Source organism: Schistocerca nitens, chromosome 10 (genome assembly GCF_023898315.1).
Source record: "Schistocerca nitens isolate TAMUIC-IGC-003100 chromosome 10, iqSchNite1.1, whole genome shotgun sequence".
Taxonomy (NCBI): Eukaryota; Metazoa; Arthropoda; class Insecta; order Orthoptera; family Acrididae; genus Schistocerca; species Schistocerca nitens.
Window position 1 is genome coordinate 63,471,652 of NC_064623.1, and position 25,981 is coordinate 63,497,632.

The window sequence follows — 25,981 nt, forward strand, 5'->3', positions numbered from 1 at the left end:
ACGTAGTACCGACCCTGCCGCGGCGCGCGCTTTAAATCTGTGGCGACGCCGTGTACAGATACGTCCCGGTTGCGTTTATTTTTAGACAAATGCGTTAAGACCAGAAGGAATATAAAATATGATAGCTTCTTCCGAAACACAACATTATAGAGTAAATAATATTGAGATAAGAACGGAAGTCAGGACTCTACTACAAACATAGAACCCAATGCCTGTTTATGTGAATGTATGTTCGTCTATTGCTATTAGTAAAACGAACCCCATATAATGCAAGCAATCTGTAGAATTTAAGGATTATTCTTACTTTGTGTTTCTACTAAAAGGTAGAAGTTTTCTTTGAAGGGCTACATTGAAACTTAACACTTCTTACAACACGAAGATTGTTTAAAAAGTACCAGGAATTTATAATTTTGTTTGTTGTATTAGTTCGCTTTGCACTACTTTTTGTCACTGTCTTCGTAAACATGTCTGGAAAGTATGTGTACAATGTTATGCATATTGGGTATTTACTCTTTTGTCAGCTGTCAAAAAGGTTAGATGTGTTTTGGTAGCATCAACGATTACTTGTTCTGTAAAAAAACAGATTAGAGAATCTGTATTAAATTTTTTTATAAGAATGGAATAAAATGTACGAAAATTTTAGAAATGTTAAATATTACTTTTCGTGAGCCTGTTATGAGTAAACCAAGGGCATACAAGTGGTATAAACATTTCAAAGTAGGCCTTAAAGGACAGCGATTTTACAAGCGTGGACGAGATTAAAAATGTACAGTTAAGAAACCTATAAACTATCCCGAGGAAACAGTTCCTAAAGTGTTTCGGGAATTGGAAAAAGCACTGGCATAAGTGTATAGTATGTAATGGGGAATATTTTGAAGAGGACAGCATTGAAGTAGATTGACAAAGTTCTTACCAAAAAATAAAAATTAATGTGTGAACGCACCTCCTATGTCAAACATCTTACTTAGATGTCCAGAATCGGTGTACATGTTTCGAAGGAAATTTCAGCAGTGTTTAGAGCAGCTAATGCGCATATGTTTTAAGCAATATCTCTTAGAATCAGGTGAGTAGTAACCGAGATAGAGATTTAGCGACAGAATACATTTAAATGCTGCTGTTCCACAAGCATCAAAGGTTTTAAGTGATTGTGAAACTGTCTGTAACGATGGGTTTCTTCTAAAATTATTAGTTTTCTTTCGTGACGATTCCAGTAAACGACGCAGCTTATTTTCGCGTTCCTTCCTTATGCGTCCTATTGTGGCGAGGATGACCCTTGCATAAAATTGCAGACGCTTCATTTGGACTGGCGGTAATATTAGCCAACAGTTCTTTTTGTGTCGCCTCTTTAACACACGTTGTAATAACATTAGAGACGATTGAACACTGGTTACTCCGCAAATACGTCCTCTTCTTCGTATTCTGCACATTTTCTTGCAATGCTGGGCGATTATCCGTCGCTTCTGGATACCGAAGAATACCAGTAAGTTAACTGACTGACACTGGCAGCACGCTGATCTACGCCACTAGACAGGTAAGGGGCAACTGATTTTTGGTGCCCCTGTAGACCGGTTGCAGGGTTCTTCCGGGAAAGGCCACTTCCCCCACCAAAAGCGCTGCTCGCTCTTGAGTTTACAGACAGACTATACATACAGAGTGAACATTAAGAAAACCATCAAACTGCAGGAACGGATATCTGACTGGAAATGGAGGGAAAAAAGTCTTGTGAACATGTGTCCGGAAATAGACGGCGTGTGTGCAGTGACAACAAATCATCAGAGAACACGGTACAGATCTACATTGCATCCATGTCACATCGGATTTTCAGTTTCCTCCAACGGATGCAATACACGTGTTCGCAAGTCACATTGCGGATTGCTGCACTCTTTCGCGCGTTGTGGCTTATCTCTGAGTAGCGTCACTCGTGTTGTGAACACATTGTTGAAAGGACTGCACATCAGGAACCGATTCAGCATAACTAACTTTGTGCTCTGCCTTATAGGCAGGTCGTGTCACGGGGGAAGCCTCGTCAGAGAAGTCCACCACATGAGCGTCTAGTGAAGTGATTCCAGTGGTGGTTTCCCGTTGCCTTCCACTGATGCTGAAGCCGGCCGGAGTGGCCGTGCGGTTCTGGGCGCTACAGTCTGGAGCCGAGCGACCGCTACGGTCGCAGGTTCGAATCCTGCCTCGGGCATGGATGTGTGTGATGTCCTTAGGTTAGTTAGGTTTAATTAGTTCTAAGTTCTAGGCGACTGATGACCTCCGAAGTTCAGTCGCATAGTGCTCAGAGCCATTTGAACTGATGCTGATGTGGACAAAATCTCCGACCCAGCCAGTAATCGAACCCAGGCCCCTTGGCGTGACAGACTGATGCGCTGACCACTCAGCTTTCGAGACGGACCGGTTCAGCATACAAAACACTTTTCAGATGCCTCCAAACGTGAAAATCCAGGAGGTTTAAATCCAGTGATTTTGTAGGACATGCTACAGGGCCTCCATGTGCGATCCAATGTCCAGGCAAGATGCTGTTGAGGTGTCAGCGAACTGGGGTAGTGCTCTGTCATGCAGAATTCACATAACCTGTCACATTGCCAAAGGCATGTCCTCAAGCAGCCTAGCAGAGTATTCTTCACGAAGTCGAGGTACGTTCCTCCGTCAAGGCATTTTGGAATAATAACTGGTCCAAGCATGTGGTCGCCAAGAATCCCTGCCCATACATTGGTGCTGAACCGATGCTGATGAGCTGCCTCAAGCATTCCCCAAGGATTGTCGTAGTCCACAGTTGACGACTATGTAGATTGATGATGCCAGTTCAGATAAAGGTTGCTTTTTTGGTAGAGAGGGCTGATGACGGAAATCCCGTAATTGTGATGGCCTGGTGCAGAAACCGTCGACAAAATGCTACCCGTAGAGGGAAATCAATTTCTGATAATCCTTGCACTTGTTGCAGGTGACAGGGGTGGTATCCGTTGTCGTGCAGGCTACACATAATCGTACTTTGGCCAGCGCCATGTTGGCAGGCCACTTGCCTGGAGCTTGTACTAGGGTTCGTCTCAATATCCTGTTGATCCCAGTCCTACAAGTCTGCTATACGCACAGTCCACGACCAGCCTGCATGCTCGTCCGTCTGAAAGGACCCATGATTACACAAACCCGAAAAAAGCTTAAAATGTTGTTTGAAGTGGCTGGTGTCTGTGAGGGTACTTGTTTTGGTAAAGCTGTGCTTCCTCTCAACCATTTCCATCTGTTTGGGTGTAGATAAACACCATCGTGGCTTGTTCCTGATATTGAATACTGGACCATTCTGCTGCTTATAGTATGCTACAATAATCATACAGCCTGCAAACAAATAAGGAACACACGGTCCGTGGTCAGAAGAACTGTCATTCGTCAGTGCCATCTACCGTGGCAACGATGCGTTTCCAGACTCATGTTCATAGCACCTTTCTTCCTCTGTTTCCAGTGAGGAATCCGTCCCTACAATTCGTCAGTTTTATTAATAGAATGAAATTTTCACTCAACAGCGGAGTGTGCGCTGATATGAAACTATCTGGTAGATTAAAACTGTGTGCCAGACCAAGACTTAAACCTGGGACCTTTCCCTTTCGTGGGAAAATGCGCTACTGACTAGAAGTTTTAGTCTTGCAAGATTCGCAGGAGAGCTTCTGTAAAGTTTGGAAGGTAGGAGACGAGGTACTGGCAGAAGTAAAGTTGTGAGGACGGGGCGTGAGTCGTGCTTGGGTAGCTCAGTCGGTAGAGCACTTGCCCGCGAAAGGCACAGGTCCCGAATTCGAGTCTCGGTCCGGCACACAGTTTTAATCTGCCAGGAAGTTTCAGTTTTATTAATGTTCACCCTGTATGAACGGTTGCCAACGTTTCTGGAGATCTTGGAAGCAAGCAGGGAAATTTTCAACTGTGGCGCTTGTAAGCTCATTCGTCACAGCCCATTGGATGTCTTCGACGTCTTGACAAATCTTTCCTGTCAGCCGCGGAAACAAGGAAAAATCGCTAGGCGAGAGGTCGGGCGAATATGGCGGATGTGGGATGGCAACAACAGAATATCTGGCCATATACTCAGTAACAGATATAGCATTATAGGGGTCTTGCATTGTCATGCAGTAAGAAACAGTCCTGAAATTGCCGCAGATCGGGGCGCGACGCCGAATTGCTTCTTGCAAACGTTTCGAGACTTCGATGTAAAGAGTTTGGCTCACTATTTGTCAAATAATCCCTTAATATCAAGGAATGTGATCAAACATTGACTTTGTACACGAACTTTGTGGTTTGAATTTTTTCAAGGCTGGTGATTCGTGACTGCACCATTCTGGACTTTGACGCTTCGTGCGAGACTCATCATGCAACTTCCATCTCCAGCGACAATCTTTGATAGAAATGTGGGGAAATTACTTTCCTCTTTCTGTTCATCTGTTAGTGTGTGAGGGACGAGTTTTGCACTAAGTTTCCCTTTCCGCCGGCCGCTGTGGCCGAGCAGTTCTAGGCACTTCAGTCTGCAACAGCGCGACCGATATGGTCGTAGGTTCGAATCCTGCCTCGGGCGTGGATGTGTGTGCTGTCCTATGGTTAGTTAGGTTTAAGTAGTTCTTTGTCTAGGGTACTGACGACCTCAGATGTTAAGTCCCATTGCGCTCAGATCCATTTGAACAATTTTCCCTTTCCCTAACTTTCAGTGTAAAGGCCTACGACACACGTTACGGTGCAAAATATTTTTCATGGTGGTCTTCTTGCAATAACTGCTTTACACGCTCCACGTTTGCATTGATATGGACTGTAGACGGGCGACCAACTCTGGAATCCGCACTGAATCCCTGCCTTCAACCAAACCTTTTGTGCAGTTCGAAAGCATGACTTCTTGACAGTGCCTCTCCAGCATTGTTCACATTTCACTAGCTGTTTTCCCGAGCTTAACGCAGATCTTAATGTTCACGCTTGGCTGACAATCAGCAGCCATTGCGTCACCGTAACTAATGTGCTAAGAACCCAAACAGTGTGTTTCTTTAACCCTGCCACTTACTGAGTTTGCGAGGAAACATGGCGAAGGTCTTTTCAAGGGCGCACATATACTAGGTAACATAGCAACAAAATGTGTTCCTTTTTAGTACTGCTAACTCGGAAATTTAAAAAAAAATCTGTCCTGGAACGTTTCTGACAAGGAGAGTGAAAAATCCCCTACTTTACCAGCTTTCTTTATTGATAACTTCGTTCTGCTGATGCGGGGACTACTGGCAAATCATTGCAAGATTTTTATATGTATACTATTTTTTCTAGTTGTAAGATGGAGTCATTGAGCCCAGCGGTACCCCACTGCCGTTGGAGGGAGTAGAGTGTAGTTTTCACCTCTCTCATCATCAACATACAACACAAACAAGACCCCCACACAGTGCACGAACCCATTGCCCTCACCTTTACATGATATATACACTTACATAACTCCCACACACCAGTATTACACAATTCTTTCTTTTAGCATACAAAATCGTATTGTTGGTTTCCACCATAGGGTGATGTGGATTATTTGCTTCCCTTCGTCAGATCTGGGGTCCTAACATTTCCCAGATCCTTCCAATAGTTTCAGACAAAATGAAGTGGCTTTGAATTCCACAGAGAGGTAGGAGCACAGTCATTTACGAAACCGCCACAGGTAATCAGCCATGAGGCATCATCATATTGAGGCAACGTTTTAACGACTTCTATACTCATTATTTACAGATGAAGTGCCAGTTTCGTGTGTGGGTGGGTGTTTTTCATGGCTACTAGCCCGCAGGTTCCTCTGCCGAGGCAATGCCAGTCTAGAAATTGTTTACCCGAGCTACGGTGGAGTTTGTGGGTGTCTGGATGCTGAGTCCTGTAGCCCTATTCTGTATCGTCCATATTGTTCAGTTCTGTAGGTTAGCCTCAGTAATAACGTCACTTTCGGTCTGGTAACGGAAGTTGCTATTCCATATGCTACTGAGGCCTGTTAACGATTGGTCCATTGCCCGATTGTTCGTCTTCTATACCGAGAGGTTGTGAGATGGCAATAAGGCCGTTTGTTTGGTTCGGTTGGCTTTGATTGTGGAGATAATCTGTTATTTTAGAAATAGTGAGTAAATTTTAATTTTAGATTTAGTTTATCTTTTATTGAAGATCACCAGGACTTATCTGATTTGAAAACGAGTTCATAAATGTTATTGCGCATCGTGGAAGTGAACAAAATGTGGATGGTACTGTTAAGAAGAAGGCAAGAGTGACCAAGGCAGGCAAAGGGCTTTAGGAAATGCGGCGCCATGAGATTTAGGAACACAGTCTGTGCAACCATATAAATCCCTTTGAAATGTGTGAGAGCAACTTTGTGATGAGGTGCAGACTGAGCAAGGAGCCAGCCCATAATTTGGTTGAGGAACTGTGGACGTACATGAGGGCCCATCAGAGACCTACAGCCATCCCTTTGCCCTTCAAGATACTTTCGTCTAACAAGTCATGAAATGACTGTATCAGCTGAGCAATGAAACTTCCTGTCAGATTAAAACTGCATACCGAATTGACAATCGAACTTGGGTCGTATGCATTTCGTGAGTAAGTGCTCTGAGCTACCGAAGCACGACTCACGACTCGTCCTCGCAGCTTTACTTCCGCAAGTACCTCGTGTCCTACCTTCTAAACTTCAAAGACGTTCTCTTGCGAAACTTGCAAGACTAACAGAGATGGCTCTAAGCACTATCGGACTTAACATCTGAGGTCATCAGTCCCCTAGACTTAGAACTACTTAAACCTAACTAAGGATATCACACACATCCATGCCCGAGGCAGGATTCGAACCTGCGACTGTAGCATCGGTGTGGTTCCGGACTGAAGTGCCTAAAACCAAGACTAACACTTCTAGTCAGTACTGCATTTTCCCACGAAAGGCAAAGGTCCCAAGTTTGAGTCTTGGTCTGGCATACTGTTTTAATCTACCAGGAAGTTTCATATTAAATGGTTCAAATGGCTCTGAGCACTATGGGACTTACCTGCTGTGGTCATCAGTCCCCTAGAACTTAGAGCTACTTAAACCTAACTAACCTAAGGACATCACACACATCCATGCTCGAGGCAGGACTCGAATCTGCGACTGTAGCAGTCGCGCGGTTCCGGACTGAAGCGCCTAGAACCGCTCGACCACTCTGGCCCGCAGTTTCATATTAGTGCACAATCCACTGCAGAGTGAAAATTTCATTTTTGCTGCTGGACATTTCTTATCAGTCATCATATGCAACGGTTGGTTTTTATTCTTCTAGGTTTTAACAACTCTTAACTTCTTGGGACATGGGTCTAATGTGAAGGGGATAGGGACTGACAATTCAGCTGCCATGGCGGCATTGGCAAAGTTTTGAGGGCTCTCACTGCGCCTGCAGTGGAAAACAATAATTGGAATGTGGTGTTTGGTAGTCGTGTCAGCTGGCCGCTTCGGGTGTGGGTCGCCGTGCCTACTGTGACGCGCCATGCCGGGTGAGCAGTCGTCAGGTGAGCGTGCCCACAGCTGCTGTGGTCACTTGTCTTTCATTGGCTGGCACGAGGAGACAAGGCAACACGGCACGGGCCTACCTCGCTTTATCAGGAGCCGCATCGACTCGCTACCTTCGCAGAGGTTCGACTGCAATAATGCTACTGCTCGGGGCATTTACCTACCGAACTGATTGGCACAGCGACCAAACGACACTGAATAGGCTTGCTGGAGTAGTCCGTCCATGATTTGCTGTCACTGGAGTACACATGTTTGATTTTTAGCAGAAATTCGTGTAATGTGGTAGATACAGGTTCCGGGATTGGGACGATGGAAATGACGATCTGGGCTTCAACTGGCCGCTTCCGGTGTGGGTCGCTGTGCCCACTGCGACGCACCGTGCCAGGTGATCAGTCGTCGGGTGAGTGTGCCCACAGCTGCTGTGGTCACTTGCCTTTCATTGGCTGGCACGAGGAGACAAGGCAACACGGCACTGGCCTACCTCGCTTTTTCGCACGGGACACAGGTGTCTGTCCAATTTCGCCTAGAACTTTGCTGTTTTGGAGTTGTGCCGGCAGCTGATGGAAAGGACGTGCAGAGCCAGAGGTTGGCGTGGACAGCTGGTAACCGGGTACAGCACAGTGCTCGTGGTGTTGCAGTGCCAGCGGCAAGGCATCCCCGGGGTCGCTGCTGGGTAGCCGCCTGCTGTCCGCCAGCCAGAGCCCGGAGCCCGCGTCGCCGCTGGACGCCACCAACCCCCTACTCTCCGTCGTACAGGTGACTACACTGCACTACTTTCCTTCTCTAACCTACTCCACTGTACTGCCTTTCTACTGCACTGTGGCAACCAGAGGCAACTTTTTTTTTTTTTTTTAATTCAGGGTGAGCACAAAGTCTTGCCCTGATTATAACAAACTATTACAGAATAATCGTTTGACGTAATAATTTAAATTTGATGCCATTACATAGGTTAGTGTTACTAGTTTATTTAAGACCACTTACGTTAGTAAACCTCAACGTGTGCTCCCATGGTAGCTCGGAGAACGTCGAGGTGATATTCCAGTTCCCGCCAGGTGTTTCGTAACGTGTATACTGTCACAGTACCCACAGCAGCTTGTATCCTAGCCTTCAGTTCGTCGACGTCAGCAGCTGGTGTGACGAAGACTCTGTCTTTGACGTAGCCCCAGAAAAAAAGTCAAGGGGCGTAACATCTGGAGAGCGGGGTGGCCAGGATGTTGGACCGTTCCTTCCAATCCACCGATCCAGAAATGTTTCATCCAGGAAATCACGCACTTTCAAAGCCCAGTGAGTGGGAGGGGGGAGGGGGGCGGCGGTTGCTCCATCTTGCTGGAAAATTATCCATGGTTGATATTCTTCTAACTGTGGGGCTTCGAGCCGAGTACTTCATCATCCTTGTCGGACAGGGAGAAACAAATTTCGTCTTCAGTGAAATGCAGTAAAGGACAATCGTTGTCCAAGTAGTGGGTACTAAACATAATTACACACATGGAAGATAATCCACAGCATAGTAAAAAAGCAGTTATGAACAGATTTAGAATGAGTCCGTAGCAATATGACCGTGTAGTACATACAGTGCTACCGAACTGAAAGACATAAGATTACCAAATTTCAAACAAAGCGTCAACTTGATGATGCACATAAAACTGCTGAATCGGCCAGAAAATTTGTGTGGAAATGAAGACACCATTCTGCAACTTCAGCAGTATTTCCGTATTTCTTCGTTCCAGAACAACTGTGGGTTATTTAAGCTTTCATAGAGTGTTTTTTCAGTACAACAGGGTGCCATAAGTTTGAAAATGGCAGCTAGTCGACAGTTCGTTCTGCTTTACAGATTGTACTAGCTGAGCAGCTTTTCTGCCAGGTGGGTCCGTCCTCGTCATTGCTTTACGTAACTGCATGCTCCATCTTCTCAGCTGTGTTTAGGCCCTCCTTTAAATTACTCGTCTGGGTGTATAGCCTTAGGGCGTTTTGCCATTCATAAAGTAATGTTCAATCACCACACGAAATTCTTTTTCGTCTATTTTTTGACTATCACTCGACTTCCTTGATTCACACGAATGCCAAACACAAAGAAATAGACCAATATGGCTGAAACTTGGTGTGCGTTTTTTCCAAAGATGCTACATGCGACATGACGTCGATACGCGCCGGTGGTGCCATCTCTCGGACTTTGCACGGACTTTTCAAACGCCCCTCAAGAAAATGTAAGTGAGCAAATTTTCCAGCCATAATTCAGCCATTGCTTCATTCACCCATCGTAGCTTCCTTTTCTGTTTCTCCGTGTAGTAAGCCCTGGTGTTTCCTATACATATATAGAGAAAAAAATCAGATAAAGACATGACAACCTCTCCAGGCGAAAGGACGAGTGCGCAAATTTCATCGGACGACGTCGTGAACGAAGTACACTGTGTTCTAGCGAGATAACGTGACACACGACAACCTGCGACGGTCTGTCCCATACTGACGCATTCTGTCGACAGCTAGCCTAATGTATGGGAATTGGATTCCTTAAAGAATCGACGGTGGGGCTGCTGGTACTCGCAGAAGGCACTGCCTTCTTTCCTGCTGGTCGCTACGTCTTAGGGTGCTATGGAGGTGCCAGTTGCATCGTTACCCCCCCCCCCTCCCCCCCGCAACGATGGAACCTCTACGACAGTACTGCCTTTACTGTGTACGGTGTACGGTGTTGACGGACAGGGGCGGTGTGTGGTCGGCCCATCACACACGTCTCGCCCTCATTGATCGGCCCCTACTCTGGTCTCCGCTTCGCTTCCTGCTCGCCGCATTAGCATCCTAACACGCCACCTGTTGCTAAACGGCAGCCGCGTGTGATGTTTCGTCACCGCAGTGAGGGGGCGCAAAGCCACACGTCCGCTCTTGAGTGACGAGCAGACCGCCGCTTCGTACGCCACGTCTTGTCAGCAGGACACACTGCCATAGATACGCCCTGAACGAAAATTCTGGAGCTAACAGACGGGACTTTTACCTCAAAATGTCTCCTGGCCAGTCACCTCCCAACTCTCGCAATGGACATTGCGCAACTGGTCCTCGTATCGCCAGATACCAGATAGTCTACACTTAGGGTGCACAGGTTGATGCCGTGTTCTCGTTTTCCATAAAGCGTTCGGTAGAGTTCTGCTCAGCAGCGTAGCGAACACAATACCGGCGTAGAAAATATCAGCCCTGGTTTGTCACTGGACTGAAGACTTCCGAACAAACAGAACACAGCACGTCATTCTTAACTACACTGAAGTGCCAAAGACATTCAAATACAGAGATATGTAAACAGGCAGAATACGGTTTTGTGGTCGGCAACGCCAATAAAAGACAACAAGTGTCTGGCGCAGTTGTCAGCTCTACATCTACATACGTATTCCGCAATCCACCATACGTTGCGTGGCGGAGGGTACCTCGTACCACAACTAGCATCTTATCTCCCTGTTCCACTTCCAAACAGAACGAGGGAAAAATGACTGCCTATATGCCTCTGTACGAACCCTATTCTCTCTTATCTTATCTTTGTGGTATTTCCGCGAAATGTAAGTTGGCGGCAGTAAAATAGTACTGCAGTCAGCCTCAAATGTTGGTTCTCTAAATTTCCTCAGTAGCGATTCACCAAAAGAACGCCTCCTTTCCTCTAGAGACTCCCACACGAGTTCCTGAAGCATTTCCGTAACACTCGCGTGATGATCAAACCTACCAGTAACAAATCTAGCAGCCCGCCTCTGAATTGCTTCTATGTTCTCCCTCAGTCCGACCTGATAGGGATCCCAAACGCTCGAGTAGTACTCAAGAATAGGTCGTATTAGTGTTTTATAAGCGGTATCCTTTACAGATGAGCCACATCTTCCCAAAGTCTACCAATGAACCGAAGACGACTATCCGCCTTCCCCACAACTGCTTGCCCCACTTCATATCGCTCTGCAATATTACGCCCAAATATTTAATCGACGTTATTGTGTCAAGCGCTACACTACTAATGGAGTATTCAAACATTACGGGATTCTTTTTCCTATTAATCTGCATTAATTTACATTTATCTATATTTAGAGTTAGCTGCCATTCTTTACACCAATCACAAATCCTGTCAAAGTCATCTTGTATCCTCCTACAGTCACTCAACGACGACACTTTCCCGTACACCACAGCATCACCAGCAAACAGCCGCACATTGCTATCCACCCTATCCAAAAGATCACTTATATAGATAGAAAACAACAGCGGACCTACTACACTTCCCTGGAGCACTCCAGATGATACCCTCACCTCCGATGAACACTCACCATCGAGGACAACGTACTGGGTTCTATTACTTAAGAAGTCTTCGAGCCACTCACATACTTGGGAACCAATCCCATATGCTCGTACCTTAGTTACAGCTATCTGCTGTTACAATAGCATGTTATCAACGTAGTGTTATAGTCGGCGCACGAGCGATGGGACACAGCATCTCCGAGGTAGCGATGAAGTGGGGATTTTCCCGTACGACCATTTCACGAGTGTGCCCTGAATATCAAGAATCAGGTAAAACATCAAATCTACGACATCGCAGCGGCCGGGAAAAGATCGTGGGAGAACAGGACCAACGACGACTGAAGAGAATCGTTCAACGTGATGGAAGTGCAACCCTTCCGCAAATTGCTGCGATTTCGATGTTGGACCATCAACAAGTGTCAGCGTTCGAACCATTCAACAAAACATAATCGATATCCGCGCGGCCACTCCGCTCGAGCCGGCCGAAGTGGCCGCGCGGTTCTGGCGCTGCAGTCTGGAACCGCGAGACCGCTACGGTCGCAGGTTCGAATCCTGCCTCGGGCATGGATGTGTGTGATGTCCTTAGGTTCGTTAGGTTTAAGTAGTTCTAAGTTCTAGGGGACTAATGACCTCAGCAGTTGAGTCCCATAGTGCTCAGAGCCATTTGAACCATATGGAGGTGTACGGGTATGGAGACAACCTCATGAATCCACGGACTCTGCATGTCAGCAGGGACTGTTATAGCTTGTGGAGGCTCTGTAATGGTGTGGGGCGTGTTCAGTTGGAGTGATACGGGACTCCTGATCCGGCTAGATACGATTTTGACAGGTGGCGCGTACGTAAGTATCATTTCTGATCACCTGCATCCATTCATGTCCATTGTGCATTCCGACGGAAGTGGGCAATTCCAGCAGACAGTGCGACACCCCACACGTCCAAAACTGCTACAGAGTGGCTCCAGGAACACTCTTCTCAGTTTAAACACTTCCGCTGGCCACCAACCTCCCCAGACATGAACATTATTGAGCATATCTGGGATGCCTTGCAACTGTTCAAAGCGATGTCCCCCCCACCTCTCTCATACTGTTATAGATTTACGGACAGCCCTGCAGGATTCATTGTGTCAATTCCCTCCATCACTACTTCAGACATTGGTCGAGTCCATGCCACGTCGTGTTGTGTCACCTCTGTGTGCTCGCGGGAGCCCTACACAATATCAGGCAGGTGTACCAGGTTATTTGGCTTTTCAGAGTGTGTCCAGACATACAAGTTACATCGGGGCAACACTGAGGTGGCAAAATTCACGGGAGCGCGATAGGTACATATGCAGATGGCCGTAATATTGCGTACATCTACATCTACATCCATACTCCGCAAGCCACCTGACGGTGTGTGGCGGAGGGTATCCTGAGTACCTCTATCGGTTCTCCCTTCTATTCCAGTCTCGTATTGTTCGTGGAAAGAAGGATTGTCTGTATGCTTCTGTGTGGGCTCTAATCTCTCTGATTTTGTCCTCATAGACTCTTCGCGAGATATACGTAGGAGGGAGCAATATACTGCTGGACTCCTCGGTGAAGGTATGTTCTCGAAACTTCAGCAAAAGCCCGTACGCAGCTACTGAACGTCTCTCGTGCAGAGACTTCCCATGGAGTTTATCTATCATCTCCGTAAGGCTTTCGCGATTAGTAAATGATCCTGTAACAAAGCGCGCTGCTCTCCGTTGGATCTTCTCTATCTCTTCTATCAACCCTATCTGGTACGGATCTCACACTGGTGAGCAATATTCAAGCAGTGGGCGAACAAGTGTACTGTAACCTACTTCCTTTGTTTTGGGATTGCGGTTCCTTAGGATTCTTCCAATGAATCTCAGTCTGGCATCTGCTTTGCCGACGATCAACTTTATATGATCATTCCATTTTAAATCACTCCTAATGCGTACTCCCAGATAATTTATGGAATTAACTGCTTCCAGTTGCTGAACTGCTATTTTGTAGCTAAATGATAAGGGATCTATCTTTCTATGTATTCGCACCACATTACACTTGTCTACATTGAGATTCAATTGCCATTCGCTGCACCATGCGTCAATTCGCTGCAGATCCTCCTGCATTTCAGTACAATAAAGGTATAAAAGGGCAGTGCATTGGCAGAGCTCTCATTTATACTCAGGTGATTGATGTGAAAATGTTTGCTACGTGACTGTGGCCGCATGATGGGAACTGACAGACTTTGAAGACGGAGTGGTACTTGGAGCTAGACGCAGGGGATATTGCATTTCGTATATCGTTGTAGAATTCAATTTTCCGAGAAGCACAGTGTTAAGTGTGTGTCGCGAATACCAGATATCAGCCATTACCTCTCACCGCGGTCTACCAAGGGCAGCTGCGTTTGCGTAGCGTTGTCAGTGCTAACAGACAAGATACAGTGCGTGAAACAACCGCAGGAATCAATGCGCGGCGTGTGACGAGCGTATGAGTTACGAGAGTGTGGTGCAATCTGATATTAATGGGGTATGGCAGCAGACGACCTACGTGACCGTCTTTCCTAACAACACGACATCGCCTGAAGCTCCTCTCTGGGACTAGTGACGATTTTGGTTACACCCTAGGCGACTGGAAAACCGCGGCCTGGCCAGATGACTCAGTTGGTAAAAGCTGACGGAAGAGTTCGAGAGTGGCGCAGACCCCCACTAAGCTGTGGACCCAAGTTGTCAACAAGGTACTGTGCAAGCTGGTATCACCTCCATGATGGCGTTTAATGGGTCCACTTGTCCAGCTGAACCGATCATTGACTTAAATGGCTATGTTGAGCTACTTGGAGACGCACCCAAGTTGTCAACAAGGCACTGTCCAAGCTGGTAACATCTCCATAATGGTGTTTAATGGGTCCACTTGTCCAGCTGAACCGATCATTGACTTAAATGGCTATGTTGAGCTACTTGGAGACGCACCCAAGTTGTCAACAAGGCACTGTCCAAGCTGGTAACATCTCCATAATGGTGTTTAATGGTTCCACTGGCCCAACTGAACCGATCATTGACTTAAATGGCTATCTTCGGCTACTTGGAGACCGACCCAAGTTGTCAACAAGGCACTGTGCAAGCTGGTAATACCTCCATAATAGTGTTTAATGGGTTCACTGGTCCAACTGAACCAATCATTGACTTAAATGGCTATGTTTGGCTATTTGGAGACGGACTCAAGTAGTCAATAAGGCACTGTGCAATCTGGTAACACCTCCATAATGGTGTTTAATGGGTCCACTGGTCCAACTAAACCGATCATTGACTTAAATGGCTATGTTTGGCTATTTGGAGACGGACTCAAGTAGTCAATAAGGCACTGTGCAATCTGGTAACACCTCCGTAATGGTGTTTAATGGGTCCACTGGTCCAACTGAACCGATCATTGATTTAAATGGCTGTGTTTGGCTATTTGGAGACAAGTAGTCAACAAGGCACTGTGCAATCTGGTAACATCTCCATAATGGTGTTTAATGGGTCCACTGGTCCAACTGAACCGATCATTGATTTAAATGGCTGTGTTTGGCTATTTGGAGACAAGTAGTCAACAAGGCACTGTGCAATCTGGTAACACCTCCATAATGGTGTTTAATGGGTCCACTGGTCCACCTGAACCAATCATTGACTTAAATGGCTATGTTCGGCTACTTGGAGCGGTCATCATGGACGTCATGTTCCCAAACAAGTATGAAATTTTTGTGATTGATAATGCTCCATGTCACCGCACCAAATGTGTCTATGACTGGTTTGAAGAACATTCTGTAAATTCGAGGCAACAATTTGGCTTCCTACATCACCCGACATGAATCCCATGGAACATTTATGGGACATAATCGAGACGACAGGTCGTGCACAAAATCCTACACCGACATCACTTCCGCAGTTATGGATACCTACAGAGGCAGCATGGCTCAATATCTCTGCAGGCGGCTTCGAACGACTTGTTGCCCGTGGAGTTACTGTGGTACGCTGGGCAAAAGGAGATCCGACTCGATAGCAGGTACCCCATGACATTCGCCACCTCAGTGTATTACTGTTCACAATATGCACGTAAATGACCTGATGATTAACATATGCCTGGGAGGCTGTTGCCTACAGAGAAGTAATAATGATGACAATTTTTACTGAAACTTAGGAAGACCTACAGAGCATCTGTGGCTGTTGGTTGGCTGCAAACATAACAAATGTACCCAAATTAATTCGCAGGACTCGAATTGCTTGACACCAGCAGTAGTAGTTAAAAGATTTACTCCCCAATAGTGACACGCACTGCCCACAGGCCTCTGTTTGTGTCACCAAGCGAGGTGGCGCAGTGGTTAGCACACTGGACTCGCATTCGGGGGGACGACGGTTCAATCCCGTCTCCGGCCATCCTGATTTAGGTTTTCCGTGATTTCCCTAAATCGTGTCAGGCAAATGCCGGGATGGTTCCTTTGAAAGGGCACGGCCGATTTCCTTCCCAATCCTTCCCTCACCCGAGCTTGCGCTCCGTCTCTAATGACCTCGTTGTCGACGGGACGTTAAACACTAATCACCACCACCACCACCATCTGTTTGTGTCCCACAGTTTTGGGTTATTGGCATAGGGCCATTACTGAACCAACTTCAGAGACTGTATTAACTACACATATGATCTACTAAGAGTGGGGTAGTTCTTGAAAGACTAGGCAACCGGTGCATAGATAAAAATAACCATAGCAGCGCACAAACGGTTTGTTATTGTTGTTGTGGTCTTCAGTCCTGAGACTGGTTTGATGCAGCTCTCCATGCCACTCTATCCTGTGCAAGACTCTTCATCTCCCAGTACCTACTGCAACCTACATCCTTCTGAATCTGCTTAGTGCATTCATCTCTTGGTCTCCCTCTACGATTTTTACCCTCCACGCTGCCCTCCAATGCTAAATTTGTGATCCATTGATGCCTCAAAACATGTCCTACCAACCGATCCCTTCTTCTAGTCAAGTTGTGCCACAAACTTCTCTTCTCCCCAATCCTATTCAATACCTCCTCATTAGTTACGTGATCTACCCACCTTATCTTCAGCATTCTTCTGTAGCACCACATTTCGAAAGCTTCTATTCTCTTCTTGTCCACACTAGTTATCGTCCATGTTTCACTTCCATACATGGCTACACTCCATACAAATACTTTCAGAAACGACTTCCTGACACTTAAATCTATACTCGATGTTAACAAATTTCTCTTCTTCAGAAACGATTTCCTTGCCATTGCCAGTCTACATTTTATATCCTCTCTACTTCGACCATCATCAGTTATTTTACTCCATAAATAGCAAGACTCCTTTACTACTTTAAGTGTCTTATTTCCTAATCTAATTCCCTCAGCATCACCCGATTTAATTTGACTACATTCCATTATCCTCATTTGCTTTTGTTGATGTTCATCTTATATCCTCCTTTCAAGACACTGTCCATTCCGTTCAACTGCTCTTCCAAGTCTTTTGCTGTCTCTGACAGAATTACAATGTCATCGGCGAACCTCAAAGTTTTTACTTCTTCTCCATGAATTTTAATACCTACTCCGAATTTTTCTTTTGTTTCCTTTACAGCTTGCTCAATATACAGATTGAATAACATCGGGGAGAGGCTACAACCCTGTCTCACTCCTTTCCCAACCACTGCTTCCATTTCATGCCCCTCGACTCTTACAACTGCCATCTGGTTTCTGTACAAATTGTAAATAGCCTTTCGCTCCCTGTATTTTACCCCTGCCACCTTCAGAATTTGAAAGAGAGTATTCCAGTTAACATTGTCAAAAGCTTTCTCTAAGTCTACAAATGCTAGAAACGTAGGTTTGCCTTTTCTTAATCTTTCTTCTAAGATAAGTCGTAAGGTTAGTATTGCCTCACGTGTTCCAACATTTCTACGGAATCCAAACTGATCTTCCACGAGGTCAGCTTCTACCAGTTTTTCCATTCGTCTGTAAAGAATTCGCGTTAGTATTTTGCAGCTGTGACTTATTAAACTGATAGTTCGGTAATTTTCACATCTGTCAACACCTGCTTTCTTTGGTATTGGAATTATTATATTCTTCTTGAAGTTTGTGGGTATTTCGCCTGTCTCATACATCTTGCTCACCAGATGGTAGAGTTTTGACATGACTGGCTCTCCCAAGGCCATCAGTAGTTCTAATGGAATGTTGTCTACTCCCGGGCCTTATTTCGACTCAGGTCTTTCAGTGCTCTGTCAAACTCTTCACGCAGTATCTTATCTCCCATTTCGTCTTCATCTACATCCCATTTCCATAATATTGTCCTCAAGTACTTCGCCCTTGTATAAACCCTCTATATACTCCTTCCACCTTTCTGCCTTCCCTTCTTTGCTTAGAACTGGGCTGCCATCTGAGCTCTTGATATTCATACAAGTGGTTCTCTACTCTCCAAAGATCTCTTTATTTTTCCTGTAGGCAGTATCTATCTTACCCCTAGTGAGGCAAGCCTCTACATCCTTACATTTGTCCTCTAGCCATCCCTGCTTAGCCATTTTGCACTTCCTGTCGATTTCATTTTTGAGACGTTTGTATTCCTTTTTGCCTGCTTCATTTACTGCATTTTTATATTTTCTCCTTTCATCAATTAAATTCAATATTTCTTCTGTTACCCAAGGAGTTCTACTAGCCCTTGTCTTTTTGCCCACTTGATCCTCTGCTGCCTTCACTACTTCCTCCCCCAAAGCTACCCATTCTTCTTCTACTGTATTTCTTTTCCCCATTCCTGTCAATTGTTCCCTTATGCTCTCCCTGAAACTCTCTACAACCTCTCGTTCTTTCCGTTTATCCAGGTCCCATATCCTTAAATTCCCACCTTTTGGCAGTTTCTTCAGTTTCAATCTGCAGATCATAACCAATAGATTGTGGTCAGAATCCACATCTGCCCATGGAAATGTCTAACAATTTAAAACCTGGTTCCTAAATCTCTGTCTTACCATTATATAATCTATCTGATACATTTTAGTATCTCCAGGATTCTTCCAGGTATACAACGTTCTTTTATGATTCTTGAACCAAGTGTTAGCTATGATTAGGTTATGCTCTGTGCAAAATTCTACAAGGCGGCTTCCTCTTTCATTTCTTCCCCCCAATCCATATTGACCTACTATGTTTCCTTCTCTCCCTTTTCCTACTGACGAATTCCAGTCACCCATGATTATTAAATTTTCGTCTCCCTTCACTACCTGAATAATTTCTTTTATCTCGTCATACATTTCATCAATTTCTTCATCATCTGCAGAGCTAGTTGGCATATAAACTTGTACTACTGTAGTAGGTGTGGGCTTCGTATCTATCTTGGCCACAATAATGCGTTCACTAAACTGTTTGTAGTAACTTAGCCGCGTTCCTATTTTCCTATTCATTACTAAACTTACTGCTGCATTACCCCTATTTGACTTTGTGTTATAACCCTGTAGTCACCTGACCAAAAGTCTTGTTCCTCCTGCCACCGAACTTCACTAATTCCCACTATATCTAACTTTAACCTATCCATTTCCCTTTTTAAATTTTCTAACCTACCTGCCCGATTAAGGGATCTGACATTCCACGCTCCGATCCGTAGAACGCCAGTTTTCTTTCTCCTGATAACAACGTCCTCTTGAGTAGTCCCCGCCCTGAGATCCGAATTGGGGACTATTTTACCTCCGGAATGTTTTACCCAAGAGGACTCCATCATAATTTAATCATACAGTAAAGCTGCATGTCCTCGGGAAAAATTACGGCTGTAGTTTCCCCTTGCTTTCAGCCGTTCGCAGTACCAGCACAGCAAGGCCGTTTTGGTTATTGTTACAGGGCCAGATCAGTCAATCATCCAGACTGTTGCCCCTGCAACTACTGAAAAGGCTGCTGCCCCTCTTCAGGAATCACATGTTTGTCTGGTCTCTCAACAGATACCCCTCCGTTGTGGTTGCACCTATGGTACGGCCATCTGTATCGCTGAGGCACGCAAGCCTCCCCACCAACGGCAAGGTCCATGGTTCATTGGGGGGACGACGGTTTATATGTTATTAAATCATTTAAGGGGACCACACGCTGCCTATCTAACCCATGTTTAGGTAAGTATTTGACCCATTTCTGAAAATATTATTTGATGCAGGACCTTAATATTTTTACTGTATGTTACATGATGCTAATAGAGTCAACTGTACTAAAATGTATTTTGTCCATTTTATAGTTTTTAAGAAATACTTTTATAAATTTATTAACAAAAAATATTAAGTTTTTTCTGCAGAAAATATTTTTTGTGAACTTCCTAATGGGGGAATATTAATGAATGTAGTACCAGAGGCGGCTTTTTATGTTATGCAAAGTCTCTGAAAATTTCAGTCATGTATCTATGATAGTTTCTGATATAATGGGGCATACATACTGAAAATTTTAGTTTGTGGGAAATTGACTTTAAAGAAAAAACTTTTGAAATTTGTTACTTACAGTTAATTAAAACTGCCCTGCTGCATGTGATGGCCCTTCTTTGGCCTCTGGAAGGTCTTCCAGTTTCTTTTTCACCTTCCTGGATGTTTGTCTTGCTTTCTTGGCCATATTACATGCAGACCTGTCTGCATCGGCTATCCTCATTGTATCGCAATGTTGCAGCCCAGTGATCATATTTTCACCAGGATTAATTCCCAGCTTTTTCAGTACCCAACACTTTCCAATATTACCACAATTGAATGTAATAACAGCATCATGAACTTCTAGTTTCATTGTATGCATGCCTACAAATACAGTTTTAGGAAGGCGGTTCCAAATTATGCTGTTAACATTTATTTGGGTTCCGTGTCTGCCCATGAACACATTTCCTTAGAAGGTCAGGATGAGCCAAGTCTCTGAAAATAGGTTTAATTGCTATAATAACAGCAGCAGGAAGAGAATGCTGGTGAGAATAAGATTCTCCAGTTGCCTGAGCCCTATTGTATTTGCAACACACGTTTTCTCCTGATGGACACAATCCATGACATGACTTATCATCAGTAGAGGACTTATGGAAGAATCTTTGTTCTTCTTGCGTGGCAGTCTCGTTGTGATGTGTTGCAGTGTATCGATTTCCGTGGCTCTCTTGGTCATCACAATGAGACTGCCACGCCAGAAGAACGAAGATGACCACAGCATTTACGAAAAGACTCTGTAACAGCAGTATGACCTTATTGTATAGCTGTTTTTGTAATGCCATTTAGCCTGAAGATGAGGTTTAACCCTCGAAACATGTCGTTAAAGAAATAAGTAATACAATAGTTGACAAAGTTTGTGACTGGTAACGGTAATTTAAAAAAAACCTTTAATGATTTAAAATGGGTCCCGCCCCGGAAATAGTGCTCAAGTAAATAAAAAAAGTGAAATTTGCAACTTTGGCTAGTTTTCCTTCATACTAGCGGGACAAACCTTGTTACTTCCTTTCTCAGATTCACTGGACTTAGATTAGATTAGATTAGATTTACTTTCATTCCAATTGATCCTTAGTGAGGAGGTCCTCCAGGATGTAGAACATGTCAGAAAAAGAATAGTACATGACAAATATTTACAACTGAGACAAATAAGCTAATGTACCTTCCACAGGTCCCAAGTGGAATGATCGTCATATTTTTTATTGAACACTATATGAAAGAATCATTTTACAAACATTAATGCACTGAATTTAAAATTAAAAAGTTTTTTATTTATAAGGTAATAAACATGTAATAGAACTACTATAATACATATTTACAATGAACACATTACTGCACTGAAACTGTGCAGAAATTATATTGTACTTATATATATACACACACACACACACACACACAAATAACTTGGTTCTACAGAGAAATTCATCAATAGAGTAGGAGGAGTTGGCCACCAGTAAATCCTTTAGGCTTCTCTTAAACTGAACTTCATTGGTTGTTAAGCTTTCAATAGCTGCTGGCAAGTTATTGAAAATGTGTGTTCCTGAATAATGCACACATTTTTGTACAAGAGTAAGTGACTTTAAATCCTAGCGAAGTTTATTCTTGTTTCTAGTATTGATTTCATGGATTGAGCTGTTGGTTTGAAAAAGTGATATATTTTAATGACAAATTTCATTAAGGAATAAATATATTGGGAAGTAGTAGTTAGTATCCCTAGTTCCCTAAACAGGCTTCTGCAGGATGTTCTTGAGTTCACACCACCTTATAACTCTTACTGTACGTTTTTGCGCCTGGAAAACTTTAGCTTGGCTTGATGAATTACCCCAAAAATAATCCCATTTGACATTATGGAATGAAAGTAATCATAGTATGGCAGCTTTTTCATTTTTATATCCCCTATGTCTGACACAATTTGCATTGCAAACAGGATTTGTTAAGATGCTTCAGCATTTCTGTGGTGTGCTCCTCCCAGTTGAATTTATTATCAAGCTGTAATCCCAAGAATTTAACACTGTCCACTTCTTCTATCTGCTTGTCATCGTATGTTCGTCATACACTTGTGGGACACCCCTTACAAGTTCTGATTAGATTAGATTAGTACTGGACTGGTCCTTAACTAACACGAAAACCGAAATTCAGCCACTGGATGGTTGCCAAATTAGGCTTATCTGTTTCGGTCGAGGGGTTGTGCGGGTAGGGGGGGGGGAGGGGGGGGGAGATGGGAAGGAAAGTGATGTCACAAAGTTAAAACGACTTTATCTTTCAGTGGCTCTGCTAAATGCGGCGTCACTGGAGTCACACGACCATGCGTGTTTGCACACGCAATTACCGTGACAGCCCTTGAGAGGCACCACTTAATGACTTGCACGTGGAAGCGCGGCTTTCGGACAAGCTGCTTCAGTGGCATCATTTACGAGGGTCGCTCCAAAAGAAATCCACAACCATTCTTTCGAAAATTCAACTTTTGTTCTATGTCTTTACTATGCATGGAGGTCATAGCGACATTGTTCTCACTTATATTCATATTTAATTGAACCTGTTCCTGCAATTCGCGCTTTCGTCGTCCTCCATCTAGATGGCTGTTGAACTTGATGTTTGTCGGAAGTGATGAGCCGTTGCAGAGTTCCTATGTTGTGAGAACGAGACCGTGACAGACATTCACAAGAGAATGAACAGAGTGTTTGGGGATTTACATCTACACTACTGACCACTAAAATTGCTACACCATGAAGATGACGTGCTACAGACGCGAAATTTAACCGACAGGAAGAAGATGCTGTGATATGCAAATGATTAGCTTTTTAGAGCATTCACACAAGGTTGGCGCCGGTGGCGACACCTACAAAGTGCTGTAATGAGGGAAGTTTCCAACCGATTTCTCATACACAAACAGCAGTTGACCGGCGTTGCCTGGTGAAACGTTGTTGTGATGCCTCCTGTAAGGAGGAGAAATGCGTACCATCACATTACCGACTTTGATAAAGGTCGGATTGTAGCCTATCGCGATTCCGGTTTAGCGTATCGCGACATTGCTTCTCGCGTTGGTCGAGATCCAATGACTGTTACCAGAATATGGAATCGGTGGGTTCAGGAAGGTAATACGGAACGCCGTGCTGAATCCCAACGGCCTCGTATCACTAGCAGTCGAGATGACAGGCATCTTATCTGCATGGCTGTAACGGATCGTGCAGCCACGTCTCGATCCCTGAGTCAACAGATGGGTACGTTTGCAAGACGACAACCATCTGTACGAACAGTTCGACGACATGTTCAGCAGCATGGACTATCAGCTCGGAGACCATGGCTGCGGCTACTCTTGACACCGCATCACAGACAGGAGCGCCTGTGACGGTGTACTCAACGACGAACCTGGGTACACGAATGGCAAAACGTCATTTTTTCGGATGTATCCAGGTTATGTTTACAGCATCCTGATGGTCGCATCCGTGTTTGGCGACGTCCCGTTGAACGCACACTGGAAGCGTGTATTCGTCATTGCCATACTGGCGTATCACCCAGCGAGATGGTATGGGGTGCCATTGGTTACACGTCTCGGTCACCTCTTGTTCGCATTGACGGTACTTTGAACATTTCAGATGTGTTACGGCCCATGGCTCTACCCTTCATTCGATCCCTTCGAAACCCTACATTTCAGCAGGATAATGCACGACTGCATGTTGCAGGTCCTGTGGTGCCCTGTCCAGCACATTCTCCAGATCTCTCACCAATTGAAAACCTCTGGTCAATGGTGGCCGAGCAACTGGTTCGTCACAATACGCCAGTCACCACTCTTCATGAACTGTAGCATCGCGTTGAAGCTGCATGGGCAGCTGTACCTGTACACGCCATCCAAGCTCTGTTTGACTCAATGCTCAGGCGTATCAAGGCCGTTATTACGACCAGAGGTTGGTTGTTCTGGGTACTGATTTCTCAGGATCTATGCACCCAAATTGCGTGAAAATGTAATCACATGTCAGTTGTAGTATAATATATTTGTCCAATGAATTCCCGTTTATCATCTGCATTTCTTCTTGGTGTAGCAATTTTAATGGCCAGTAGTGTACATCTGCATCTACATAGATAATTCGCAAGCCACCGTCGATTCTCTAAATTTTCGTAATAGTGTTCTTCGAAAAGAACGTCACCTCCATGGATTCCCATTTGAGTTCGCAAACCGTCTCCGTAGCACTTACGTCTTGTTCGAACATGGCGGTAACAAATGTAGCAGCCTGGGTCTGAACTGCCTCAATGTCGTCCTTTAACCTGACGTGGTACTGATCCCAAACGCTCGAGCAGTACTCAAGGATAGGTCGCACCACTCTCCTATATGCGGTCTCCTTTACTGGTGAACCACACTTTCTTAAAAATTTTCCCAATAAACCGAAGTCGACAGTTCACCTTTCTTACCACAGTACTCACATGCTCGATCCATTTCATATTACGTTGCAGTGTTACCCACAGATATTTAAACGATGTGGCTGTGCTACGCAGGACACTAGCAACGGTGTACCCGAATGTTACGTGTATGTTTTTTCTACTCATCCTCCTTAATTTACATTTTTCCACGTGCTGCTTTTCGCAGTACAGCCAGTAGGTGGGCAAGCAGGTTTTCAAGACCGAGCACTCCACAGACTCCTCACAATACGTGGCATATTCACACATCTGGTTTTGGCTGTCAAATGCGTGTAAGTGAAACATGTGTCAGTCCGAGTGGAAATAAGAGGCGGGAGTGTGTGCGGAATATTGAGACAGTGCAAGCTGAAAAAAGTTTGGGTTCTGAGAATGTTAACGAATACCCACAAAGAAGCAATGGACAAAAACACTCACCCTCTTGCACTCATCTGGCACCGTGGGATTACCATCTCTTCTACATCTACATCTACTTCCATACTCCGCAAGCCACCTGACGGTGTGTCGCGGAGGGTACTTTGAGTACCTCTATCGGTTCTCCCTTCTATTCCAGTCTCGTATTGTTCGTGGAAAGAAAGATTGTCGGTATGCCTCTGTGTGATTTTATCCTCATGGTCTCTTCGTGAGATATACATAGGAGGGAGCAATATACTGCTTGACTCCTCGGTGAAGGTATGTTCTCGAAACTTCAACAAAAGCCCGTGCCGAGCTACTGAGCGTCTCTCCTGCAGAGTCTTCCACTGGAGAGTTTATCTATCATCTCCGTAATGCTTCCGCGATTACTAAATGATCCTGTAACGAAGCGCGCTGCTCCCCGTTGGATCTTCTCTATCTCTTGTATCAACCCTATCTGGCACGGATCCCACATTGGTGAGCAATATTCAAGCAGTGGGCGAACAAGTGTACTGTAACTTACTTCCTTTGTTTTCGGATTGCATTTCCTTAGGATTCTTCCAAGGAATCTCAGTCTGGCATCTGCTTTACCGACGATCAACTTTATATCATCATTCCATTTTAAATCACTCCCAATGCCTACTCCCAGATAATTTATGGAATTAACTGCTTCCAGTTGTTGACCTGCTATTTTGTAGCTAAATGATAAAGGATCTTTCTTTGTATGTATTCGCAGCACATTACACTTGTCTACATTGAGATTCAATTGCCATTCCCTGCACCATGCGTCAATTCGTTGCAGATCCCCCTGCATTTCAGTACAATTTTCCATCGTTACAATCTCTCGATATACTACAGCATCATCCGCAAAAAGCCTCAGTGAACTTCCGATGTTATCCACAAGGTCATTTATGTGTATTGTGAATAGCAACGGTCCTACGACAGTCGCCTGCGGCACTCCCGAAATCACTCTTACTTCGGAAGACTTCTCTCCACTGAGAATGACATGCT

The 25,981-nt window shown here is 44.8% G+C and overlaps 1 protein-coding gene across 1 annotated transcript in view; it reads left to right on the top strand.

Annotated features, from left to right (window-relative positions):
- LOC126209870 (transcription factor HES-1-like) overlaps positions 1-25,981 on the top strand; it is a 438,054-nt gene that overhangs the window by 406,928 nt on the left and 5,145 nt on the right. Inside the window, exon 6 of the mRNA XM_049938995.1 lies at positions 8,137-8,254. Coding sequence (XP_049794952.1) covers positions 8,137-8,254 — 118 coding nt within the window. The remainder of the gene's footprint in view (positions 1-8,136; positions 8,255-25,981) is intronic.